Source organism: Tenrec ecaudatus, chromosome 16 (genome assembly GCF_050624435.1).
Source record: "Tenrec ecaudatus isolate mTenEca1 chromosome 16, mTenEca1.hap1, whole genome shotgun sequence".
NCBI lineage: Eukaryota > Metazoa > Chordata > Mammalia > Afrosoricida > Tenrecidae > Tenrec > Tenrec ecaudatus.
This window is the reverse complement of record NC_134545.1, coordinates 24,665,507-24,685,340: the sequence shown is the minus strand read 5'-3', so window position 1 is coordinate 24,685,340 and position 19,834 is coordinate 24,665,507. Positions and strand designations below refer to the sequence as shown.

General features: G+C 60.7%; 2 protein-coding genes across 3 annotated transcripts; one reads left to right on the top strand and one right to left on the bottom strand.

Moving 5' to 3' along the window:
* The first annotated feature begins 1 nt into the window (after position 1).
* CCDC157 (coiled-coil domain containing 157) lies at positions 2 to 11,394 on the top strand. Its single transcript, XM_075534802.1, has 11 exons — positions 2 to 213; positions 5,618 to 5,876; positions 6,739 to 6,910; positions 7,434 to 8,079; positions 8,672 to 8,749; positions 8,971 to 9,161; positions 9,559 to 9,735; positions 10,060 to 10,228; positions 10,369 to 10,508; positions 10,907 to 10,995; positions 11,086 to 11,394. The coding sequence occupies exons 2-11, from the start codon at positions 5,629 to 5,631 to the stop codon at positions 11,333 to 11,335; spliced, it is 2,160 nt and encodes a 719-aa protein (XP_075390917.1). The 5' UTR covers positions 2 to 213; positions 5,618 to 5,628; the 3' UTR covers positions 11,336 to 11,394.
* Positions 11,395 to 12,524: 1,130 nt separating this feature from the next.
* RNF215 (ring finger protein 215) lies at positions 12,525 to 19,158 on the bottom strand. 2 transcript variants are annotated; one of them, XM_075534804.1, is made up of 9 exons: positions 18,781 to 19,158; positions 18,404 to 18,547; positions 17,906 to 17,977; positions 17,743 to 17,828; positions 17,177 to 17,333; positions 13,798 to 13,917; positions 13,578 to 13,712; positions 13,319 to 13,421; positions 13,062 to 13,230 (listed from the first exon to the last, which is right to left on the bottom strand). In XM_075534804.1, exons 1-9 carry the CDS (start codon positions 19,072 to 19,074, stop codon positions 13,208 to 13,210), a joined length of 1,134 nt encoding a protein of 377 aa, XP_075390919.1. In that variant the 5' UTR covers positions 19,075 to 19,158; the 3' UTR covers positions 13,062 to 13,207. The 2 variants fall into 2 exon arrangements, with proteins under 2 accessions (XP_075390918.1, XP_075390919.1); XM_075534803.1 differs by lacking the exon at positions 13,319 to 13,421 and having other exon boundaries at positions 12,525 to 13,230.
* Positions 19,159 to 19,834: the final 676 nt, after the last annotated feature.

Here is a 19,834-nt window from a genome sequence, read left to right as displayed (position 1 = left end):
GGGGCCTGGCTGACGCACTTCCGGGACCGCCCCTCTAGAAGGCGTGGCTTATCCATCCCTTCCGCGGGAACCGGCCGCTCGCGACGCCGTTGCCATGGCAGCGGCGGAGCGCCCGGCTAGGGATTGCTAGGGATCCTGGGAACTGCGGGCGCGCTGGGGCCAGTTCCGTGAGCCGGCCAGAGCCAGGGGCTGGAGTCGCGAAGCTGGAGACAGGTGAGGTGTCCCACCCTCCAGCCCCCCGCCCCCAGCACCCACCCGGGGGCCCGGCTCCCCCTTTCCTCCACTGGCCAATCCCCTCACCTCAGACCCCGCCTCCTAAAGGCCCTCCAAGCCCCAGTTCGCTGTTGCTATGACCCCCTTCCAAATCGAATTCCGCCCGGAGACCTCCTCATCCCTGCGCCCTTGCCCGCCCGCTGCCCAGTTCAGCGTACGGGCTTTTGAGCAGTGCCTGGACTGCCGTTCTCTCACGTGAAAGTGAGGGTCATAGGCGTTCTCCATCACAGATAAAACTACAGCCGGCTCGTGCCATCGCTGTTGTTCTTCATGGGGAGTACGAATGACAGCCGGGGGTTTCCTGAGCAGTTGTAGGCGCCAGCCCCTGTGCCCAGCCCGTCATATGCATTATATATATCATTTATCCCTTCCAGCGACCGATGGACAGATGGGGCCAGGCAAGTTCAAACCCAGCCCCGTCGTTCTACAATGTTAGGGAGGTTCCTTATTCCCTTGTCCTCTCTGCCCCTTCGAGTGCCTCCAGGGATCCAGGCAATTAGCAGTCTCCTAGTTAAGAGACTTGAGAACTGGCATTGGCGTTTCCCAAGGGTTTACATGGCGGTGACTTTGAATCTGAACACTGTAGGTGTAATTTTTACCTGTGGCCTTGGGAACTGAGGCTCAGCGAGGGGAAGGGGCTTGAATGTTGACTGGAAACCAAACCATGCCATGACCACCAAGGCGATGCCCATTTATGGTGACCCTTCAGTGCTGAGTAGAACTGCCCTTGTGGGTTTCCGAGACTAAATTGTTAACAGCAACAGAACGCCTGATCTTTTCCCCTTGGAGGGACAGGTGGGTTCAAAGTGCTGCCCTTGAGGTTAGCAGCCCAATGGGTAATCCACTCTGCCAGCGGGGCCCCTTGGTTGAGTGGGAGGGGAGGCAGAAGCACACCTGAAGCCTGAGGGAGCTGGAGAGTCAAGTTGGTCCCAAACTAATGGCAGTGCTGGCTCGGTTGAGAGTCACAGATGCAAAGGGCAGTGCTGGGCTGTACTTCCAGGGTGAGACACCTTTTAAAAAGCCCGTGTCAAGTTTTGCTTCATGTGCTCCACACCTAAGTGGCTCTCAAACCATGCATTCTTAGCATGATCCCAAGTTTCAGAAGAAACCATGGCAGACAGGGTAGGCTGTTTTCAACATTATGTTTTCCTCGTGGGTAGTCTTGTTCCTTGCCTTGCTGCTCGCTTGCTGCCACGTCTCAGAGCCAGACTCTCATGGGCTTGGTACCTAAGACGGCCCCAGATGGCAGCCGTCATGATGGGAAGATGGACAGATGACGGGTTTCTGGTGTGGTAGACCAGCAGGCTCCAGGAGCTGCAGGTGTTTGGCCAGCTGAATACATCCTGTCCTTACTGGGGCTGTGACTGTCGTCATTCACTGCCTTCGCCCCCACGGCAGGAAGGAAATAGCATGCTGCCGCCTGTTTATTTATTTATTGCGATTGGTTTCTTCCTCAGTCTTTAGGGCTGTAAAATTTTATGGGCAGCAAAATCTAAGACGTGAGCAGGATGTGACCCGTGGTAGAGTACTATGTGGATGTGCCTGCCGTGGGGTAGACACGCGTGACTCTCCCATCCATATTGGTAGAGCCTCCTGGGGCTCGCAGACACCCTCCAGCATCGGTGGTATAGATGGTAGGTCCTTGAGGCTAGGGCTCTGTATGTCCTCTGTCCCTAGTTCCGGACACTGCACTAAATGAGCAGAGTGTCTGATCCTCCACACTGTGTCGTCCAGGATGGCAGCCACCAGCCTGTGTCGCTGTGAAGCACTTGAACTGGTGGCTGACCTGAGTTGAGATGGGCAGCGAGTATGTAACGCTCAGTGTGACTTTGAAGCTTAAGGCACCAAGGTCCTTAATAACTATACTGATTCCATGTTGAAATGATACTGTTTGGGGTCCATTGGGTTAAATAAAGCCTAATATGACAATAACTTGACCTGTTTCTCTGTATTCCTTAAAATGCACGTAGGAGAGATGTAGGTAGGAGAGATTCAGAGTTCCTTTGTGGCTCTTACCTAACCTTTCCTCTGAAGTGCTGCTCTCAGTACCCGGTGCAGGTGTTGGACTTGGAATCTCAGTTCCCTAAGTGACCTTGGGTTTGCCCCCCTGACCTTCCCAAACCTCGGTTTCCTCATCTACTTAAAAGGGTTGCTAACCCCACCCTGTGGAACTTGCTGCGATGTCTGGGGATGTTGGTGCATAGTGCATCCTCTGGTCAGAGCTAGCTCACGGGAAGCATGCCCTTTGTGCTCAGGCTCACGGCTGCCTCTCCCCCCACACCCCCCAATTCCTTTTCCTCATCCCATTCCTCAAGCCTGGAATGCCAGCCCCCCTCTGGGTAGCCCATTCCTGCTCCCAGGAAGTCTGAATGTCCTATGACTCACTGTCGCCTTCATTCACCCCCAGGGACAGAACAGCTGCTCAGGGCGATTAGGCCTTGCCCTGGAGGGAGGAAGCCGCAGGTCAGCCGGAGTTGGACAGACTCAGACACTGCAGCTCCCGCTCCACAGCAGGCACCTGCGCAGAGGTGAGGGCAGGGCCCAGTCCTCTGGGAGGCCAGAGAGGCCAGCCCGGCCCTCCCGGAGCCATGTCTGGGTGCTACCCAGGCTGCCAGAGCCCACTGCAGTAAACTCAAAAGATGTGGTCCACTACTCCACGGGGAGAGAGGCCGACAACCACACTGCCATCAGGCCGTTTCCGGCCCTGTAGAGGGTTTCTGGGGCTTTGCAAAGCTTTGTGGGAGCAGGCACCTCATCTCTCACCCTCACCCACGTAGTTGAGCCCAACCCCATACAGGTGTCTCCTGAGAAAGCAGGGTGCTCTGAGAATGGCTAATGGCCTCCCGGGAGGCTCTCCTGAGGAGGTAAACTAGATGCTCTGGAAGTGTCTTCCCCATTCGAAATGCAGAAGGTGGGGAGCATTCTGGGAGGTGAGACAATGAGGTGGAGGCAAACCACACAAGGCTGGGAGGCCCCACCCCAAGAAGTGTCCGGTCTGTAGAGCTGTGGAAAGCCACTGACAGCCCTCAACAGGGTTGACAGACTGCATTATAATCATAAGCCAGCCATGGCCCGAGTGGATGGGCAGGGCTGGCAGAGGGGCTAGCAGGTGGGCTGGGGAAGTGTGTGTGTCAGGTCGGGTCTGGACCAGTGCCCATTGAAGCAGCAAGCTCCCTGTGGGGTCTGGATGGGGAATTGGCTGAGTCTGGTGCTTGGGTGTGGGCATGAGGGAAAAAGCACTTGGGTGGGGGGGGGCTGCTTTCTGAGAGGGTGTTTGGGGAAGGGAGGTCCCCTAAAAGTTGCTGGGTGCCAGATGGGCCCTAGCCGAAATACTCCCTGCATTATCCAGGTGGACTTGGGGCACCAAGAGGGGCTTTCTGATGCTGAAAACTCCAGAAAGGACAAGTAGCCCCTGCTGCCAGGGTGGGGAGGGCCTGGGGTTGGACATTATTCAACACCCACCAGTGCTGCCTGGGAAACTGACCCCCAGCCCGGCTGGAGGACATATTCGCCACAGCATGAGACCTACGATGGGGACAAGGCAGGGCCAGCTCCTACTCTGTCAGCGTCAGGGGCCATGGCAGTGCATTCAAGTGTCTCCAGGTGGGCAAGGGAATCCAGATGCGTAGGCGCCCATCATGGCCCAAGACCAGGGAAATCTGTGCTGCTGTTTTCACACTGTAGTAACAATCATAGCATTGCTTGGGTGCTTTCCCCAGGGGCCTTGCTGATGACGCCGCAGCGCCCACACCACAGCCTGCCTCGCTGGGACATGCCCTCCATTTACAACCAGAGCCATGCAATGACTTGTTCAAGGCCACCTGTGGGAAGTTGCAGGCTCCCTGTCACCAGAAAGATTTAGTAAGGCTCAATATGAGTTTAGTTAGTTAGTTAATTGTGCCAACCTGGCTGATAAACACATGTGGGGTTAATTGAAGGGCGGAGGTAAAAATGGCTCCGTGAGCCTCGCCTTTCGAGTTCTTGGGTCTCTTGCTATGTGATGGGTGGACCAGGGTGCAGCTGCCTTAGCAGTTCCCTGCTTCAGCTTGCAAGGCTGACTTCCTGCAAGACATCCCCAAGGAGAAGCCACATGGACCTACCCCGATGCAGCCCTGGGTGCTGGAGCAGACATGTGGAGACCCTGCCAGCGCTGAGATACTTATACACCCACTGACTCAGCTTTCCTCCTGCAGTTGGCATCATTGAGTCTGTTTTGTGAGGCGGAGGAAGACTTTGTGGATTGGTGTTGGACATATGGGTTAATGGGCTAATGTTGGACTTGTGGGCTTAGGCAGCACTCGGGATGTTTTCTTGATGCGCACTTAACCTTTATATAAAACTCTCTCTTATACATGAGTTTCTGTGGATTTGTTTCTCTAAAGTACTTAGACTAACACAATGAGTGTTTAGAGTTTCTCCCCCTCCTATGCTTTAGGACTTGTCTCCCCCCCCCCCCCCCAAAAAAAAAAAAGTCCATGTGTTTTAAGTTTTCCTTTGCGGATTTTTTAACTCTTTAATCCATTTACTCCCTCAGTCCTTCACTTGCCAATGAGCCTCGGCAGTGGGCCAGGCTGGGCTGTCCCAAGCAAGCCCACCATGCGACAGATGGGCTGAGCACCTGCTGGCCTGGAGTGGGGAGGCCATGCCTTCAGAGAATGTGGAATGGGGGAAGTTCCGAGGGATGATCCAAGCTGGCCTGGAGGGTACTCAGGGAAGGCTTCCTGGAGGAGGTGGCCCAGGATCCCTGAAGGCTGAGCAGAGTGAGCCAGGTGCCAGGGATTGGAGGCAATGCATATTTCCGACAGAAGGGGCTGATGAGCAAGCGTTCAGAAACGAGCTACTCAGAGCTGCTGGTGGGTGGGGTGGTGCATTTAACACAAAGAGGGGGTGAAGGAGAGATGATGGGTGGAGTTTGTGGACTCCTTAGAGTCAGCAGGAACCGGAGTGGGTGGTTGGCCAGCAAGACATTGGCAGGCAGAGTTGCTGAGATGAGCATGTAGGCCTGTGGGCCAGATGTCAGCTACTGCAGCTGTCCAGGTGGGCGGTGACAGTGGCCTGATGTGGCCAACACATCCTGTCATGCTGGATCTGTAAGTCTTCTGTCAGCAGCTGTATTGGGTGGTGTGCCCTGGTAGAGAAGGCCCTTCTGGCTCACCACTGTATCTGCCCAGGCCTTAGCATGGGGCCTGCCCCATGTAGCTCTAGGGGTGCTTGAGAGTGATGGAATTGGTGGAGTGTGTGACGGGGCAGAACCTCGGGCTGGCCAGCACACGAGCGCTCTAGGAAAGTTTCTCGGGTGGTGGCCGCCTGGCCCCACTGACCCAGCTTTTCCCGGCCTGCCCAGGAGCCCTGAGGATGGCGCATCTGCTGGGCAGCCAGGCCTGCATGGACAGCCTGCGCAGGGACCTCACCGACCTGCAGGGCGCCATTGTGGATGTCTTCTCCCGAGCTGGGCCTGTGCGCTTCCCCTCCTGGAAGTTCCCGGACCGTGTGGCCTGCGACCTAGACATGGTGGCCCTGCTGGAGCACTATGACCATGTGCCCGGTGACCCCGAGTTCACACAGCTGTCCCATGCCGTGCTGCTGGAGCTGGTCATCGACAGGTGAGAGCCCCAACTGGCATGCGCCCAAAAGACCCCTCCAGAAAAGGTGATGCTGTTGTAACAATCCCACCGACTGATGGGAGCTCAGGGCTCACAGTCATCTCCCAGGCTCCCTGGGCCCCCAAACTCTGCCACTCCTCTGTGTGGGTCTGTCTGTCTGAGCAGATCGATCCCCTGTCTTTTAGCCTGGTGCTTTTCCACCCCACAGAGCCCAAGCCTTACCTGCCTCCTGGCTCTCATTTGGACCTCCAGGTTCAGGTTGAGACCTGCCTCTGTCCATCTCCAGTGTCACAGGGTAGCTCGTCCTGTGGCAGAAGCTTCTGAGTTGGGTGCTGTCCTACCCTGCAGCCGTCATCTGTAAAGGGTAGCCCTGTACCCAGCACTCTAGGAACAACTGATACCAGGTTTGGTATCAGTTCCCTAGAGATCCCTGGTCTAGTGGGAATCAGCCAAATGGAAGTGCCGCCACCAGGAGGCCCAGAAGAGGCCCCCGAGTGGGGCCTGGTGCATTAGGGAGGTCTTCCTGGAAGAAGTAACCCCTGGGATAGCCTCTCCAAAAACCAAATGAAATTCACTGCCATGGAGTATGGCCACCCTATCGGACAGGGTGGAAGCACCCCTGTGAGTTTCAGAGACTATAACTCTGTACGGGAATAGAAAACCCTGACTTTTTCCCATGGAGCTGCTGGTGGTTTCAAACTGCCAACCTTCCAAGTCGCAGCCCAGCACATCACCACTAGGCTACCAGGGCGCCTTAGCCTCTCTGAGTCCCTGAGTGCAAAAGTTGGAAACGAAGAACCAAGGGCATGTGGTCCTGGGGGTGCTGGCCTCAGCTGGCCTTTGCTAGCATCTCTGCCCACAGGCTTCTGCTGCTGCTTCAGAGCTGTGCTAGCTACCTGGAGAACCTTGGCTCAGAGCAGACACTGCCCCCGGCCCAGGCCTCCGGCCCCTGCATGTCTGTGGGGCTCACAGTTCGGCGCTTCTGGAACAGCCTGCTGAGGGTGGGCATGCTCTACCAACAGGTGGCTCCCCAGGTAGGTTGGTCCCATTCCCACCCCACTATGTCCCTATGCGCTGACCCTAACTCCAAGCCTCCTAGCCCCAACTTCCTAGAGTACCCCGGGGCCCCCAGGTCTACACTGGCTCCCCACCACCCAGCAGGCACAGAGGTTGAGGATGCATGCCTGGGGCATGTGCCTGGGCTGCCTGGCTCGGCTGTATATGCAGTGGGGCCCTCTGGGGACATCCCTCTCTCTGAAGAGTGCTGTAGATGGTGGTGCTCACGTGAGCTCACAGCTACCAGTAGAGGATCCCCTCATCCTCACTGAGCCGCCCAGCAAAGGAGGAAACTAAATCTGCGATCCACTGTGTTGAGACAGAGAGAGCCATTACCCAGCAGCTGTCCCTGTCGCCTCCCCAGTACCAGCCATAGAACTGTATGGGACCTAGGGGCAGCCAAGGTCACACTGCCATCAGATCTCAGAGGACAACCCCAGGACCCTGGTAACCTCTCCGTCTGCCTGCCTCACCTGCTGCCCTTTCTTTTCTCGGTCACAGAAAAGGACCAACCAGGGGGAGACCCCTACATCCAAACCCATGGCCAAGGGCGAGCCAGCCAGGAGCCCCGAACTTAAGACTGCCAAGCTTATCAAGCCGCCTTCCCCGACACCAGGCTTGTCCCAGCCCTGCCAAACGTCTGAGGCTGCCCCTGCCAGAGCCCCACCAGAGCGTGTGGCCAGAACTGCCGAGAGCACCCGGAGTGTTCCCTGCCAGACGGTTGAGACAGCCCTGGTGCCCTGTGACGCGTGCACCAGCGTCCAGGGCAGCCTTCGGGAGGTGGGCACGATGGTCATCAGCCTGTGTCAGAGCCAGAACCTGCCTTCGTCCTTAGGCCAGTTCCAGCAGCTAGTGCAGGACAGCATGGGGCTCCGGCCGCTGCCGGCCGCCACGGTGGGCCGCTGGGTGGCAGAGCAGAACAAAGACCTGCTGCGCCTCAGTAAGCACGTGGGGGCCCTCACTCAGCTGGTCGGGCCGCTCAGGGCCCAGCTGGAGGAGGCCGAGGGGCAGAAGGACGGACTAAGACAGCAGCTGGGGGAGTTGGAGCAGGCCCTGCAGCAGGAACAGGGGGCGAGGCGGCGGCAGGCCGAGGAGGCCAAACAGCACTTGGCTGAGCGGGAGAGCGACAGACAGCAGCTGCTTGCAGGTCTGTGCCCCAGAGGCCGGACCCTCTAGTGGCCCCTAAGCTCTACCACAAGCCTGGTGGGTGGGGGCTCTCCCAAAGCTGGCCCTGAGTGGAGGAGAACAAGGCACCCAGGCTGGGGAGTGGGGATGAGAGGCATCAGAGGGTATGTTCCTGAAGCCAGGCAGCTGAGCCCCACTGGGAAGCACACACCTCAGAGATCCCACCAGAGGGATGCGAGCACTGGCCATTTACCCCTGTCATGCCCGTCAGAGTGGTGCCCTGGAGGAGAATGCCCGGGTGTTTCCAGCCAAGCGGAACAGCTGCAGGTTGGCAAAAGCCATCAGGCAAAGAGATAGCAACTGGCCTGGGAGACCAGCCAGTATCCACAAATGCAAGGCCAGGGAGATTCGGACAGGTCATGCACGGCCTTCTCAGCCTCCCTGTCTCTGTCCACGAGGACACCGAGACCCAGAGAGGAGTAGAGAGCCCAGACGGGTGGACAAGGGCCGAGCTCTCCAGGCACTACCCCAGAGCCCTGTCGTAGAGCCTGTGGGGCGTCAAGGCAGCTGGGCCCCAAGGAGCTGCTGAAAGGCCTCTCTCTTGGCTGCCGTAGAAACAAGTGACCTCAAGACAAAGGTGGCCATGCTGGAGGGGGAGCTGGAGGAAAAGCAGGCATCCACGCAGGCCATTGGTGAGGAGGCCCACTTCTCTCCCCTGGAGATATGGGACAAATACAAAAAGGGGGCCCACGTGGTGGGGCAAAGGGGAGCACAGCTGACCACACTGCTGGATGAGGGACCAAACTGGGGTGCCAGCCCTTGCCCATGGCGAGCCTCCTAAGCAGGGTTCACAGACCCTGGAGCAAAGGCAAGAGAGCCTGTCCGACTTCCCTTGTACCTTCCACCCCTACAGAGGCCACGGCCCAGCAGCTGCAGGGCGAGGCTGAGCGTCGGGTGGCAGCAGAGAAGCAGGTGCAGCAGCTGGAGGGACAGGTGAAGCTTCTGGCAGGGCGGCTGGACGAGGCCAGCCAGCAGATCCGCTGGGCCAGCACAGAGCTGGACAAGGAGAAGGCCCGCGTTGACAGCATGGTCCGCCACCAGGAGGTGAGGCTGGGCCCCTGCCACGTGGGCTGCAGGAGAGAGGCTCCGGAGAGGGGGGAGGGCACCTACTCCCAATATCCCTTTATGGAGGTCCGGCACTGTGCTGAATGTGGTGGGACAGCGACCAGGGCCAGGTGAGACCATGATGAGCAGATGTGTCACCAACAGCTTTCTGCCAGATGGTGGGAGGGCTAGGGCCCAGGGAGAGGTGGCCCCTTGTGCTTGTCAGGATCCAGAAAGGCTTCTTGGAGGCAGTGGTCTTGGAGCTAAGTGACCCCCAGCTGGAAGTACAGAGACGACAGAGGCAGGGCCCAAAAGCACACACTCAGGGCAAAGGGAGCGGGCTTAGCAGCTGGAGCACCTGTCGCCACACAGCCTCCCCTGCCCCACCCCTGCTTAGTCCCTGCAGGCCAAACAGAGAGCCCTACTGCAACAGCTGGACAGCCTGGACCAGGAGCGTGAGGAGCTGCAGGGCAGCCTGGCCGAGGCCGAGGCCCAGCGGGGCCAGGTGGAGGAACAGCTACAGAGCCTGCAGAGTGAGGGAGCGCAGGGGCAGTGCCAGCTCCTCGCCCAGCAGGTAGGTGGGAGCAGGGTGGGGACGCATGGATGGGGGTGGTGGTGGGTGCATGGGTGTGTGTGTGTGTGTGTGTGTGGCGGTCCCCAAGGAGCCAGGCAGTGTGTATATTTGTCCATCCCCCAGGGAGCCATGCTGTGTGTTTGGAGCTGTTGTTTTCTCCCGGGAGCCAGGCTGTGTTGTCTGTCTGCCTATCCTCCAGAGAGCCAGGTTCTGTGTTTGGAGCTGTCCCTTCTAGGGAACCAGGCTGTGTGTGTGTTTATTTGGGCCGCCCGCCCTCCCCCCCTCCCCGGGGACCCAGGCCTGAGCCTCCCCTTCCTGCCCCAGGAGCTGCTGCAGAGCCTCCAGCGGGAGAAGCAGGGCCTGGAGCAGGCAACGATGGACCTGCGACTGACCATCTCAGAGCTGGAGCGGGAGCTGCTGGAGCTGAAGGAGCGGGAGCGGCTGCTGGTGGCCTTCCCAGACCTGCACCAGCCCCTCGAGGCACAGATCCAAAGTAGGGGCCAGGACGGTGTGGCGGGTCAGATGGGAGGTCCAAGGACTTGGCCCCCTGCCCCATCTTCCCTCTGAGGGCCTTCTCCATCTGGTGGGAGAACCCCAGTGGGGTGAGGTCCCAGACAGAGTGTCCCCCTACAGGCTCGGGCAACGTCACAGAAGACATGGAGAGGCAGGTGCAGGCCAACAGCATCCGCATCCGGGTCCTGCAGGAGGAGAACGGGCGGCTCCAGGCCATGCTGTCCAAAATCCAGGAGGTGGCCCAGCAGGGGGGCCTCCAGGTGGGCAGCCCTGCCCCCAGGGAACTGGAGAGGTGCAGTGTAGTAAGGTCACACACTGCATGCTGGGAACCAGGGGGGTCGCCAAATCACCGACGGGCTCTCCTCGGCATCGGGCTGGTCCTCCACTTCCAGGAGGCGTGAGGAGGGCGTGGGTCCAGGTTCTCGACTCCACGTCCGTCTCATAGCCCTTTGGACGTTTATCCTAAGCGCAGTCAGGAGCCTCGGGAATGTGGACCTTCCAACACTGGCCACCTTGGCTGAGGATGGGCTGACAAGTTTTCCAAACTGGGCCCCTCAGTGGGAGGGACCATGGGCCCAGGTTCCCACTGCCTACCCCACACCTCCAGCTATGACTCTGCCTCTGAAAAGTGGGGACCCACCCTGGGCTTTCTTTACAGCTGATACCCCAGGACCAGCTATGGTCCCCTCTTACCAAAGGTACCCTAGCAACAGGCCACCCAGCCGAAGCCCGCCGAGCCTCCCCAGGGTGAGTGGGGCTTGGCCGCAGGGGGCAGGCAGGGTGGGCAGGTCCTGGCTTGCTGCTCACTGGGGCTCTGGTGGTCTGCTCCTCCTGCAGGTCCCTGGGCAGGCGCCCCCCACCCGGCAGCAGAACAAACAGTGCAGGTAAGACCCTACCAGGCCAGAGGCGAGCATCCCCGTCTCAGCAGCCCGGCAGCCAGCCCAGCAAGCCCCCACTGGAGGATGTGCCCCACTCGGCCATCTGCTCCCAGAACCCCATCCGAGCCTTGGCCAGGCTGAGGAGGAGACTGTCGCCGTGCCGGAGCCCGGCCAGCTCCACCCACCAGCCCCAGGAACGGCGCATGTAGCCTGCTACGGGACACACGTGGCTGGCCACCCACTTGTCTAATAAAGCCCAGGCCATCTGCTTAGCATTCTTTGCCTCATCGCACTGGCTGACTGGGGAAAGGGTCCTACCTTTCCCCTCCTGGGTGGGGGCCGCTGAGGTCTGGGGAGGGGGCAATGCATATCCCATCCCGGAAGTCACCCTGTCACAGTAGCATCTCACTTCCAGGAGGCAAACAGTGGGAGGACGGTTTCTCTAATTCAGGCTAGCCGCCCCCAGGAGGCCCGAGGTCAGGACAAGGCCTCGTCCAGCCCATGAGACTGAACCCACAGCAGCGCTGGCGCTCTCCAGCCTGCCCTTGGGGCCCACCCAGCCCCACCAGGCCTGCAGCACTCCCCTGTTCTGCCTCCAGTTGCCCCACCTAAGGGAGAACAGGCTGAGGCCTTGCTGGGGGCTCCTCAGGGAATGTGCTCCTGGGTGAGCCGTTCCCTGCTTACAGAAAAGGAGTCAGAGGGCCGTGTGCACCGCGGAGCTGCGCTGCCCACGCCTGCCCGCCCTGCTTCAGTGGAGCCGGGTTCCTGCGGGAGCGTGGGCCCCAGTCCACCCTCCCAGGGTGAGGCTCCACGTGGAGGCACGGTGCTGTGCCTGAGTCCAGGTGCAGGGCCTTTCGGTTCCTGTCTCAGGCCTCCACCTACTTGCCAAACCGAAAAACCAAGCTCCCTGCTTCAAATGAGTCGGGAGTCACGGTGACCTTGTAGGACAGAGAACGCCCCCCTTGCCCATGCTCAGCCTGGCACTGTGTGGCGGGTTCTCTGCTCAGGGACTGTTGAGGCACAATCTGCCACCAGGCTGCGTTCCCTCCCGCCTGAGGGCCCCTGGGAAGAATCCTTGGGGCGGATTTCACATCCTTGTGGCTGTAGGCCTGTTGGCTGGCTGTCAGCTGGAGCCTCCCAGCGCAAGGACCATCCACATTCCTGGCCACATGCCCCGTACCCCCTGGCTCCGCCTTCCAGTCAGGCAAGGTGCCTCACATACTGATTCTCCTTCTCGCTTGAAAATCTGACTTCCTCTGCTTCCATCAGCCAGAGGAGACTGCTGTGCGCTTGAAGCAGGTGCACGTGGATGCTTATGGGTCGGAGCCACCAGCACCTGAACCAAGGGGTCGGCAGTGCAGAATTCTAGCTTCCATAGGCAGAGAGCCCAAGGGGACGACTTTGTAATCTTTAAGAAATCCACAAAAGTTTCCTATCTTCTGTTAAAATATATCCGTATTTAATTTCATATTAAACCTTCCCCAACCCAAACCTTCCCTAAAAACCCGATGTCCGTGGAAGATGCACCGTGGTGTCAGGCTCCCTCCCGTTGGCATGTGTGGCCCTCACTCGCTGAGAAGTCAGACCGGAAGTCTCTAAGGCCTCTGGTCCCAGCCAGGCCTTGGGGCAGGGTGGGAGCGGGGCAGTCATGTGCACAGTGGGGCCCACTGCTGGGGGCCGGAGGGGGTTCCCACAATATAGCTGTAACTGAGGTGAGTCTCAAAAGGTGGTCAGGCCAGGGTGCCTCTAGAGCTAGAATGTCTCTCCCCCAGCCCACCCCTCAATAAATAAAAACACCTCAGCTGCCAGGGAGGCCTTGACACATTAGAGAGCCACCCACCCTGAGTCCCTCAGCCTCACCCAGGCCTCTGTCCGGATGCTGAGCAGCACCTGCGGAAATCCCCAGGACCACAGAGAAGGGACCCCAGCAGCCTGGTCCTGCACCAGCTGGTTCCAGCCCTGTATCCTGCCCTGCGTGGACACATGGGGGCACGCTGCCCCTCCCCTGGGAGGGCGCTGTCTCGCCGCCCTGCTGTCCAGTTCCAGGAGCCCAGGCCAAGGGCCAGCATGCAGGAAGGTAGTTAATCGTCGGAGTACCGGTTCCCTGCAGGGGTGAGGGCAGAATGAGGGTGGGAAGGCGGCGTCAGGAGGGGCTTGGGGGGCGCCAACCAAGGGTGCCCACCCCTGCTCACCCAGCACGTTGAATTTGCACAGCGGGCAGGTCTGCTGGAGCAGCAGCCAGGGGTCCACACAGTCGCGGTGGAACTCGTGTTTGCAGGGCAGCACCCGGAGCCACTGCGGGCAGGGGCAGAACCCAGTCTAGGTGCCCGTCCTATCCCTGCACCTGAGCTGGAACCCTGGGCCAGTAGCCTGGCTCGGCCCGGGCCCCAGTCCACAGCCTGGGTGCCTGGGGTGGTTGGGGTCTCTGTGGAATGAGCTGGAGGCACTAACCTGCTTGTGACAGAAGTAGTCCAGACACACGGCGCAGGTCTCAGGGCCAGGCTCCAGGGGCCCCTGGGCCGCCCTGTCCAAGCGGCAGCGCCGGGTCTTGAGGGACGCCAGTCTCTGCAGCACACGCCGGTCCATCTGTGGGGGAAGGGCAAGCAAATTCACTGGCATGAGGGCTGGGGGTGGAGTGGGGCTCCCCGGCGAGACCCCCCCAGGCTCCCACCTGGCTTCCAGGCTCATGCTGGCTCTGCCGAGATGCCTGCCGCTGGGCCTGGACCACAAGGCCGGTGCACAGGAGCATGGCCACCAGCAGGATGGCGTTCCACAGCTGCTGCAGGGGCTTCTGGGGAGGGTACCGGGGCTCAGGGCCTGTGTGGTACCCACACTCTTCCACGCACAGAGCACCAGGACCAGGCAGTGGGGTGCAGAGGACCTCCCTGTCCCTGTGTGTTCCCAGCTCCCCCTCATCTGCCACCCCTGAGCCTCCCACGGAGCTTGTAGGACTCTGAAGCCTGCCTCCAGCTACATGCTCATCACCCCACACACTTCTTCATGCTCCTGAGCCACGAACCGAACCCCAGCTTTCTGCCCTCAGGGAAACGCCTCTCTGGCATCCCCAGGCTCTGCTGGCCAGGACCACACACCTCTGTCCTAGATCTCTCCTGCCTCTCCAGCCCCACTCCATGGCCCTCAAAACTCTCTGGTACCCCTGCCTCATCTTGCCTGCTGATGAGGGACCCCAACCTCAACAATGCTGGCTGAGCAATCCTCCGCACACCTTGCCCCACCCTGTAGCCTGGCCCTACCCTCAGGAGAACCCCAGTTCAGCTGGACCTGCAGGCCCTTGCTGGACACATGGTCCACCTCCTCAGTTCCCTGGCTGCCCTCTCCCTCACCTGCACCCTGCCACATGCCACCCTCCTTGATTTCTGCACTCAGGCACCCCCTTGCCCTAGGAAGTATACCTTCTTGGTTCCCCCACATCTAACTTGACTGTCTACTGGCCAGTGGTCCGGGGACACCTGTACATGGGACCCGGTCTGCAGAGCTTCCCACAGCCGCAGCCTCAGAGGGAACTTTAAGACTTGTGGGTCCCAGGCCCCTGGGTGGGCCTCAGAGATTTGGGGGAAGGGTGAGATGCATAGCGACCTTGATTTCCGTATAGACCACAAAGTGGGTGGCTGGGGGTGGGGTAGGGTGCAGGGACTGGTGGAGGGAGCAGTAGCCAGGTCCAGGGCTACTGCTTGAGGGTCTGCAGCCCTAAAAATTCGCCTGCCTTTCAAAGCCCCCGGCAGTCGTGGTGCTCAAGTTCAGGAGACATGTCAAGAGAGGAGGGGCTGGGGAATGATTTACTGTCCAAAGAGCCCCCCGCCACACACACACACACGCACACACTCTCTCTCTCTGCTGCTAGCTAACAAGTCATTGTTCACATTTTGGGCTAATGCCAAGGTAGCTTGTGAGGCTGGCTGCCCCCTCAGCCCTGTACTTCTTTCTGCGGGGGTGGGGGTGGAACTCTGTCCTGGTTTCCCCTGGGGGGGATCTGGAGCCTTTGTTATGGTCACCACCTGCCCCAACACAACCTTGAACTGCCCTGACAGACTGACAGCGGCTCTGCTCTCCTGACCATCCCCGTGAGCCCACCCTCCAGGGCCAGGTTCAGGCAGGCCTGCTCCAGACCTCCATTCCCTGGGGTAGTCAGAAGGTGCTGGTGGGCAGCCCAAGGGTGGGGCCTGCCCAGACCGCCTCTGAGAGCCTCCCCAGCTCAGTGAATCTTCAGGTCCCCTGGGTGAGGAGGGAGGTGGGGCTAGGGGAAGTGGTTTCTTCAGACCTACCTGAACTGTGGGTGCTGTAACTCCTCTGGGTTCCCAGGGTCCAGAGCCGAGCATCAGACCCACCCATGGGATGTCCACCCCAACCATCCTGTGGGCACTTGGCCCACCGGCCAAGGGGGCGCACACTCCAGCTCCCCCACTCCCTCCCCACCCTACTCCCCGCTTTCACGCTGCACCTCCTCCAGGTGCCTCACCAAGTGCCTGCCTGCCCAGAAATCTGGAGGGCTGCCCTCACCTACAGGGCACATTTCTCGGGCAAGCCCTTCGCTGCCCCCACAAAGCTGTCCAGGCTACCGCCAAAGTCATGCTCAAGGCCCTCTTCCCTGCTTGTCCCTGAGCACCTGGATGGAGCTTCCTCACAGGCTTTTTGTGTCTTCCACTCTCTGCACCCAGCCTGTTTGGGTCCCAGAGCTCCAAAATGATGCGCCGACGGCCGATTTCTTCAAGCACTTACCGCAAGAAAGGTGGGCAAAGCAGTGGCTGCTGCCTGTTTGCTCCAGCTCACCTGGAGCCAAGGGTGTCGTCATACACCCGCAGCCTGTTTTTGTCCACAGAACTTGAGCACCTGCACGCTCAGTCCAAGATCACACCACCAAAGTTTGGAGCCGGGTTTTAAAGAGACACAGCCGGCTAAGATCTCAGCTACTGACCCAAAGGTTGGTGATGTGGACCGTCCAAGAGGTGCCTCAGAAGAAAGAGCGGGTGATTTCACAGCTCGGAAAGTCCTCTGAACACGGTTCCACTCTACCACACCCGGGGTCACTGGGAGTTAGGGGCAACTCGGCGGCAGCTGCTTGGAGCCTGCCGGGGGTTGTCTGCGGAGCCGAACCAAATCCAAACTCACTGCCATCGAGTCAATCCTGACTCATAATGACCTTATTGGACCAGATAAAACTGCCCCTGCGGGTTTCTGAGACTGTAACTGCTTCTGAGACTAGGGAGCCTCATTTTTCTTCCACAGGGCAGCTGGTGGTTTAGAACAGCTGACCTTGTGGTTAGCAGCCCAATGCAGGACCATTACACCACAAGGTGTGCATGGATCACCAGTGGCCCCTTTGACAGCAAGAAGCAGAAAATCCAGAGACAAGACCCAGCCCCACCATTGGGACAGTCACCCCAAATCTTACTACAGTGGGCTGTCCTAAGAACCCCCTGACACACCTGGCCAAACCCACTACCTCCCAGACAACACTGACTTACAGTAACCCTGCAGGACAGGATAGGGCTGCCCATGAGTTCCCGAGACTCTGTTAACGGGAGTAGAAAGCCCATCTTTGTCCTCCAGAGCTGGGGGTGGTTTTAAATGGCTAACCTCATGGATCGGAGTCCGGCACGTATGTAACCACCTGGCAGCGTGTGATTTTTAAGCAGCGACAAGCAGAATGGGTCCTGAATGAAGGCTCCTTGAGAGGACTTACACAGGAAGAGGAAAGGGGTGTCCAGTGGCAGGGTCTTGGGAGGGGGTGGGGCAGCAAGTGACCCAGGGTGGCAGGAGCATAGGGTAGAAAGCAGCAGGGGAGAGAAGCCCACCAAAATAGGATGAGAGCTCCCAGTCGGTCGGGAGACGCCTAGAGCTTCACCCTGCAGGCAACCGAGAGTCAAGAAGGCTTCTGCGCAGGGTCCATAGGACAGCAGCAGCCAACGAGGCAGGCGCCCTGGCCAGCTGTCACGATAACCTGCCAAGGTCGGAGTGGCCACCACCTCTGCCAGGGCGTGAGGGGCCACCGGTGCCTTATCTCCTCGCCCCTGCATTGTGACGACCCTCACCTGCTCCTGGGCACGGCTGTCTCCCAGGCACACCAAGTCCTGCCAGCCACCGTAGCCATCCTTGGAGAGACCACAGGTGGTCCACAGGGTCAGCTTCCACTCAATGTTAGCTGACAGGGCCTCTCCGCTGGTGATCTCAGCAGTGGCCTGGGTTCTCCTGGGAGGAAGAGCCACCAGGGGTCAGCAGTCCGACCCTCAGGAGTCTTCCTGGGGATATCCCAGCATACCACCCCCAGCCATCTATGTTGGCCCCGGGGTGTGTCTGTCTGTCTGTCTGTCTGTCTCTCTCTCAGCTGTCCACTCTTCTATATCTTCCATAAGGTTGGCCAGGGACACCACTGGAAGCCCAGAGATTAGCCTCTCAATCAAGTGTCAGATGTCTCTCCTGAACCAATCCCCTCTGCCCACAGCGTGGGCCTTGCAGTCAGTCCTCTGGCCTAATTCTCAGACCAAGTGAGTATATAGCCTTCAGGCGAACAGGAAGTGTCCTGGTGCTGACACCCCAGAGCCCAGGTGGGGAGCCTCAAACCCAGACCCCACCTGAGGGAGCCCACACCCCAACTCACTGCAGCAAGGCTTCCAAGAGCTTGGTGACATTGGAAGAGTAATGAAGGACGATCACTGGCCTGAGCAGAAGCTGGGATATATCCAGCTGTCAGGGGACAGGGAGGTCAGCAGGCCCTGATCCCAGTCCCCAGCCTGCCCTCCCGCCGCGTATTTGGAGCTCACCTCTCGGACCACGTTGTGGTTCAGGATGAGAAGCAGCAGGGCAGAGGCTCCCAGGAAGAGGGCCCGTCGCATCTGCAGGGCAGAGGAGCAGAGGCTGGCACCCACCCCACCACCCCTCTTCTCTCTCCCCACCTGTGGCCAGTTCACTCCTGCAGCTAGAATAACTCCCAGAAGCCAAGAACAAAAACTCCCTTTCCTCCGGCCCCGCCCCCAGGCTCTGTGAAGCACAAACAATGCGGTGTCTTTTCAGGACCCTCCTCTTCCCCAGCAGGAATTCTCCGATTCTGTAGGAGCCTGGTCCAGCCGCCCAATCTCGACCTCAGTCCTCCCACCTCCCTGCTCCAATACTGTAAGGTCACAACCCTCCCAACTAGGGTCCCTACCCCTACCCAGAGCTTCTCTGGAAACTTCGGGGTGTGGGTGGGGGTGGAGGGGGCCCATCTGGAAGATAAGGTCCAGCAGAAGCCCTGGCAGCTCTTCCGCAGCCCCCACCAGCACCTGCTGGACCAGGGCCTTGGGATAGCCCTGGGGGCCGCTGCCCTGGTTTTCCTGGTGGAACTGGGCCGCCTGCTCCTTGCCCACGTAGGCCACTGCAATCCAGCCTTCCCCCGGCATCTCGTGCTCGGCATCCACCATGTCCACCTGTAGGTGAGGGGCCTTGGGCAGAAAAGACGGGGAGGAGGAGGAGGAGGTGGTGCCTGGGCTGGGCGCACGGGGCATCTAGGTCAGGGGTGGGCCTGTGGATCTGAGGTGGGGCAGCCTGGATGCGGGGTTACGGCGGGGCAGGGCTAGGGGACCACTCGAGGAGGGCCAACTGGACGCAGGAGGCCCCGGTCCCCATCGGAGGAGGGAGGAGGAGGCGCCGCGGCGCTCACCAGCAGCAGGCGACCGCGCAGCTGGGGCGCCGGGTCCGCGTCGGGGTCGATCCTGACGCCCTCCAGGCGCAGCGCGTCGGGCCGTGCCAGCCTCACGTCCACCCGCACGGCGCGGGCCCCGCCCCTCCCCGCCCCGGCCGCGGGCTCGCCGCCGTCCGCCGCGGCCCCGGGTCCCGCCAGGCCCAGCCAGAGCGGCAGCAGCGGCAGCAGCAGCAGCAGCGGCGACGGCAGTGGCAGTGGCGGCGGCGGCGGAGGCGGCGGCGATCTCAGAGCAGGAGGCACTGCGGGGCCCATGGCGGACCGGGCGAGCGGGCGGGCGAGGCGGGGCCGGGGGGCCGGGGCACTGGAGGGACGGAGAGCGAGGCCGCGGCCGGACGGGGCGGGGCGCTGGAGGGGCGGAGCCGCGGCCGGACGGGGCGGGGCGCTGATGGAAGGGGGCGGAGCTCGGTGGCCTCCTCGCCCTGCCCGGACCGCGCGCGCCCCCTGGCGACCATGAGGAAGCCCAGCCGGGAGGAGGAAAGGGGTGGAGCCTTTGCCGGGAGGTCCGAGAGGGGCGGAGCCTTGCCGAGAGGTCCGAGAGGGGCGAAGCCTTTGCTGGGAGGGCCGAGAGGGGTGGGGCCTTTGCCGGGAGGTCCGAGAGGGGCGGAGCCTTGCCGAGAGGTCCGAGAGGGGCGAAGCCTTTGCTGGGAGGGCCGAGAGGGGTGGGGCCTTTGCCGGGAGGTCCGAGAGGGGCGGGGCCTTTGCCGGGAGGTCCGAGAGGGGCGGAGCCTTTGCCGGAGGGCCGAGGGGGGCGGGGCCTTTGCCGGGAGGGCCGAGAGGGGCGCGGGGCCTTTGCCGGGAGGGCCGAGAGGGGCGGGGCCTTTGCCGGGAGGTCCGAGAGGGGCGGAGCCTTTGCCGGAGGGCCGAGGGGGGCGGGGCCTTTGCCGGGAGGTCCGAGAGGGGCGGAGCCTTTGCCGGGAGGGCCGAGAGGGGCGGTGCTCGCAGCCTGAAGGCAGTCCGAGCACCCCGGGAAGGTAGGAACGCACCACCGAGCCTGGCGGAGGCACGACCTGGG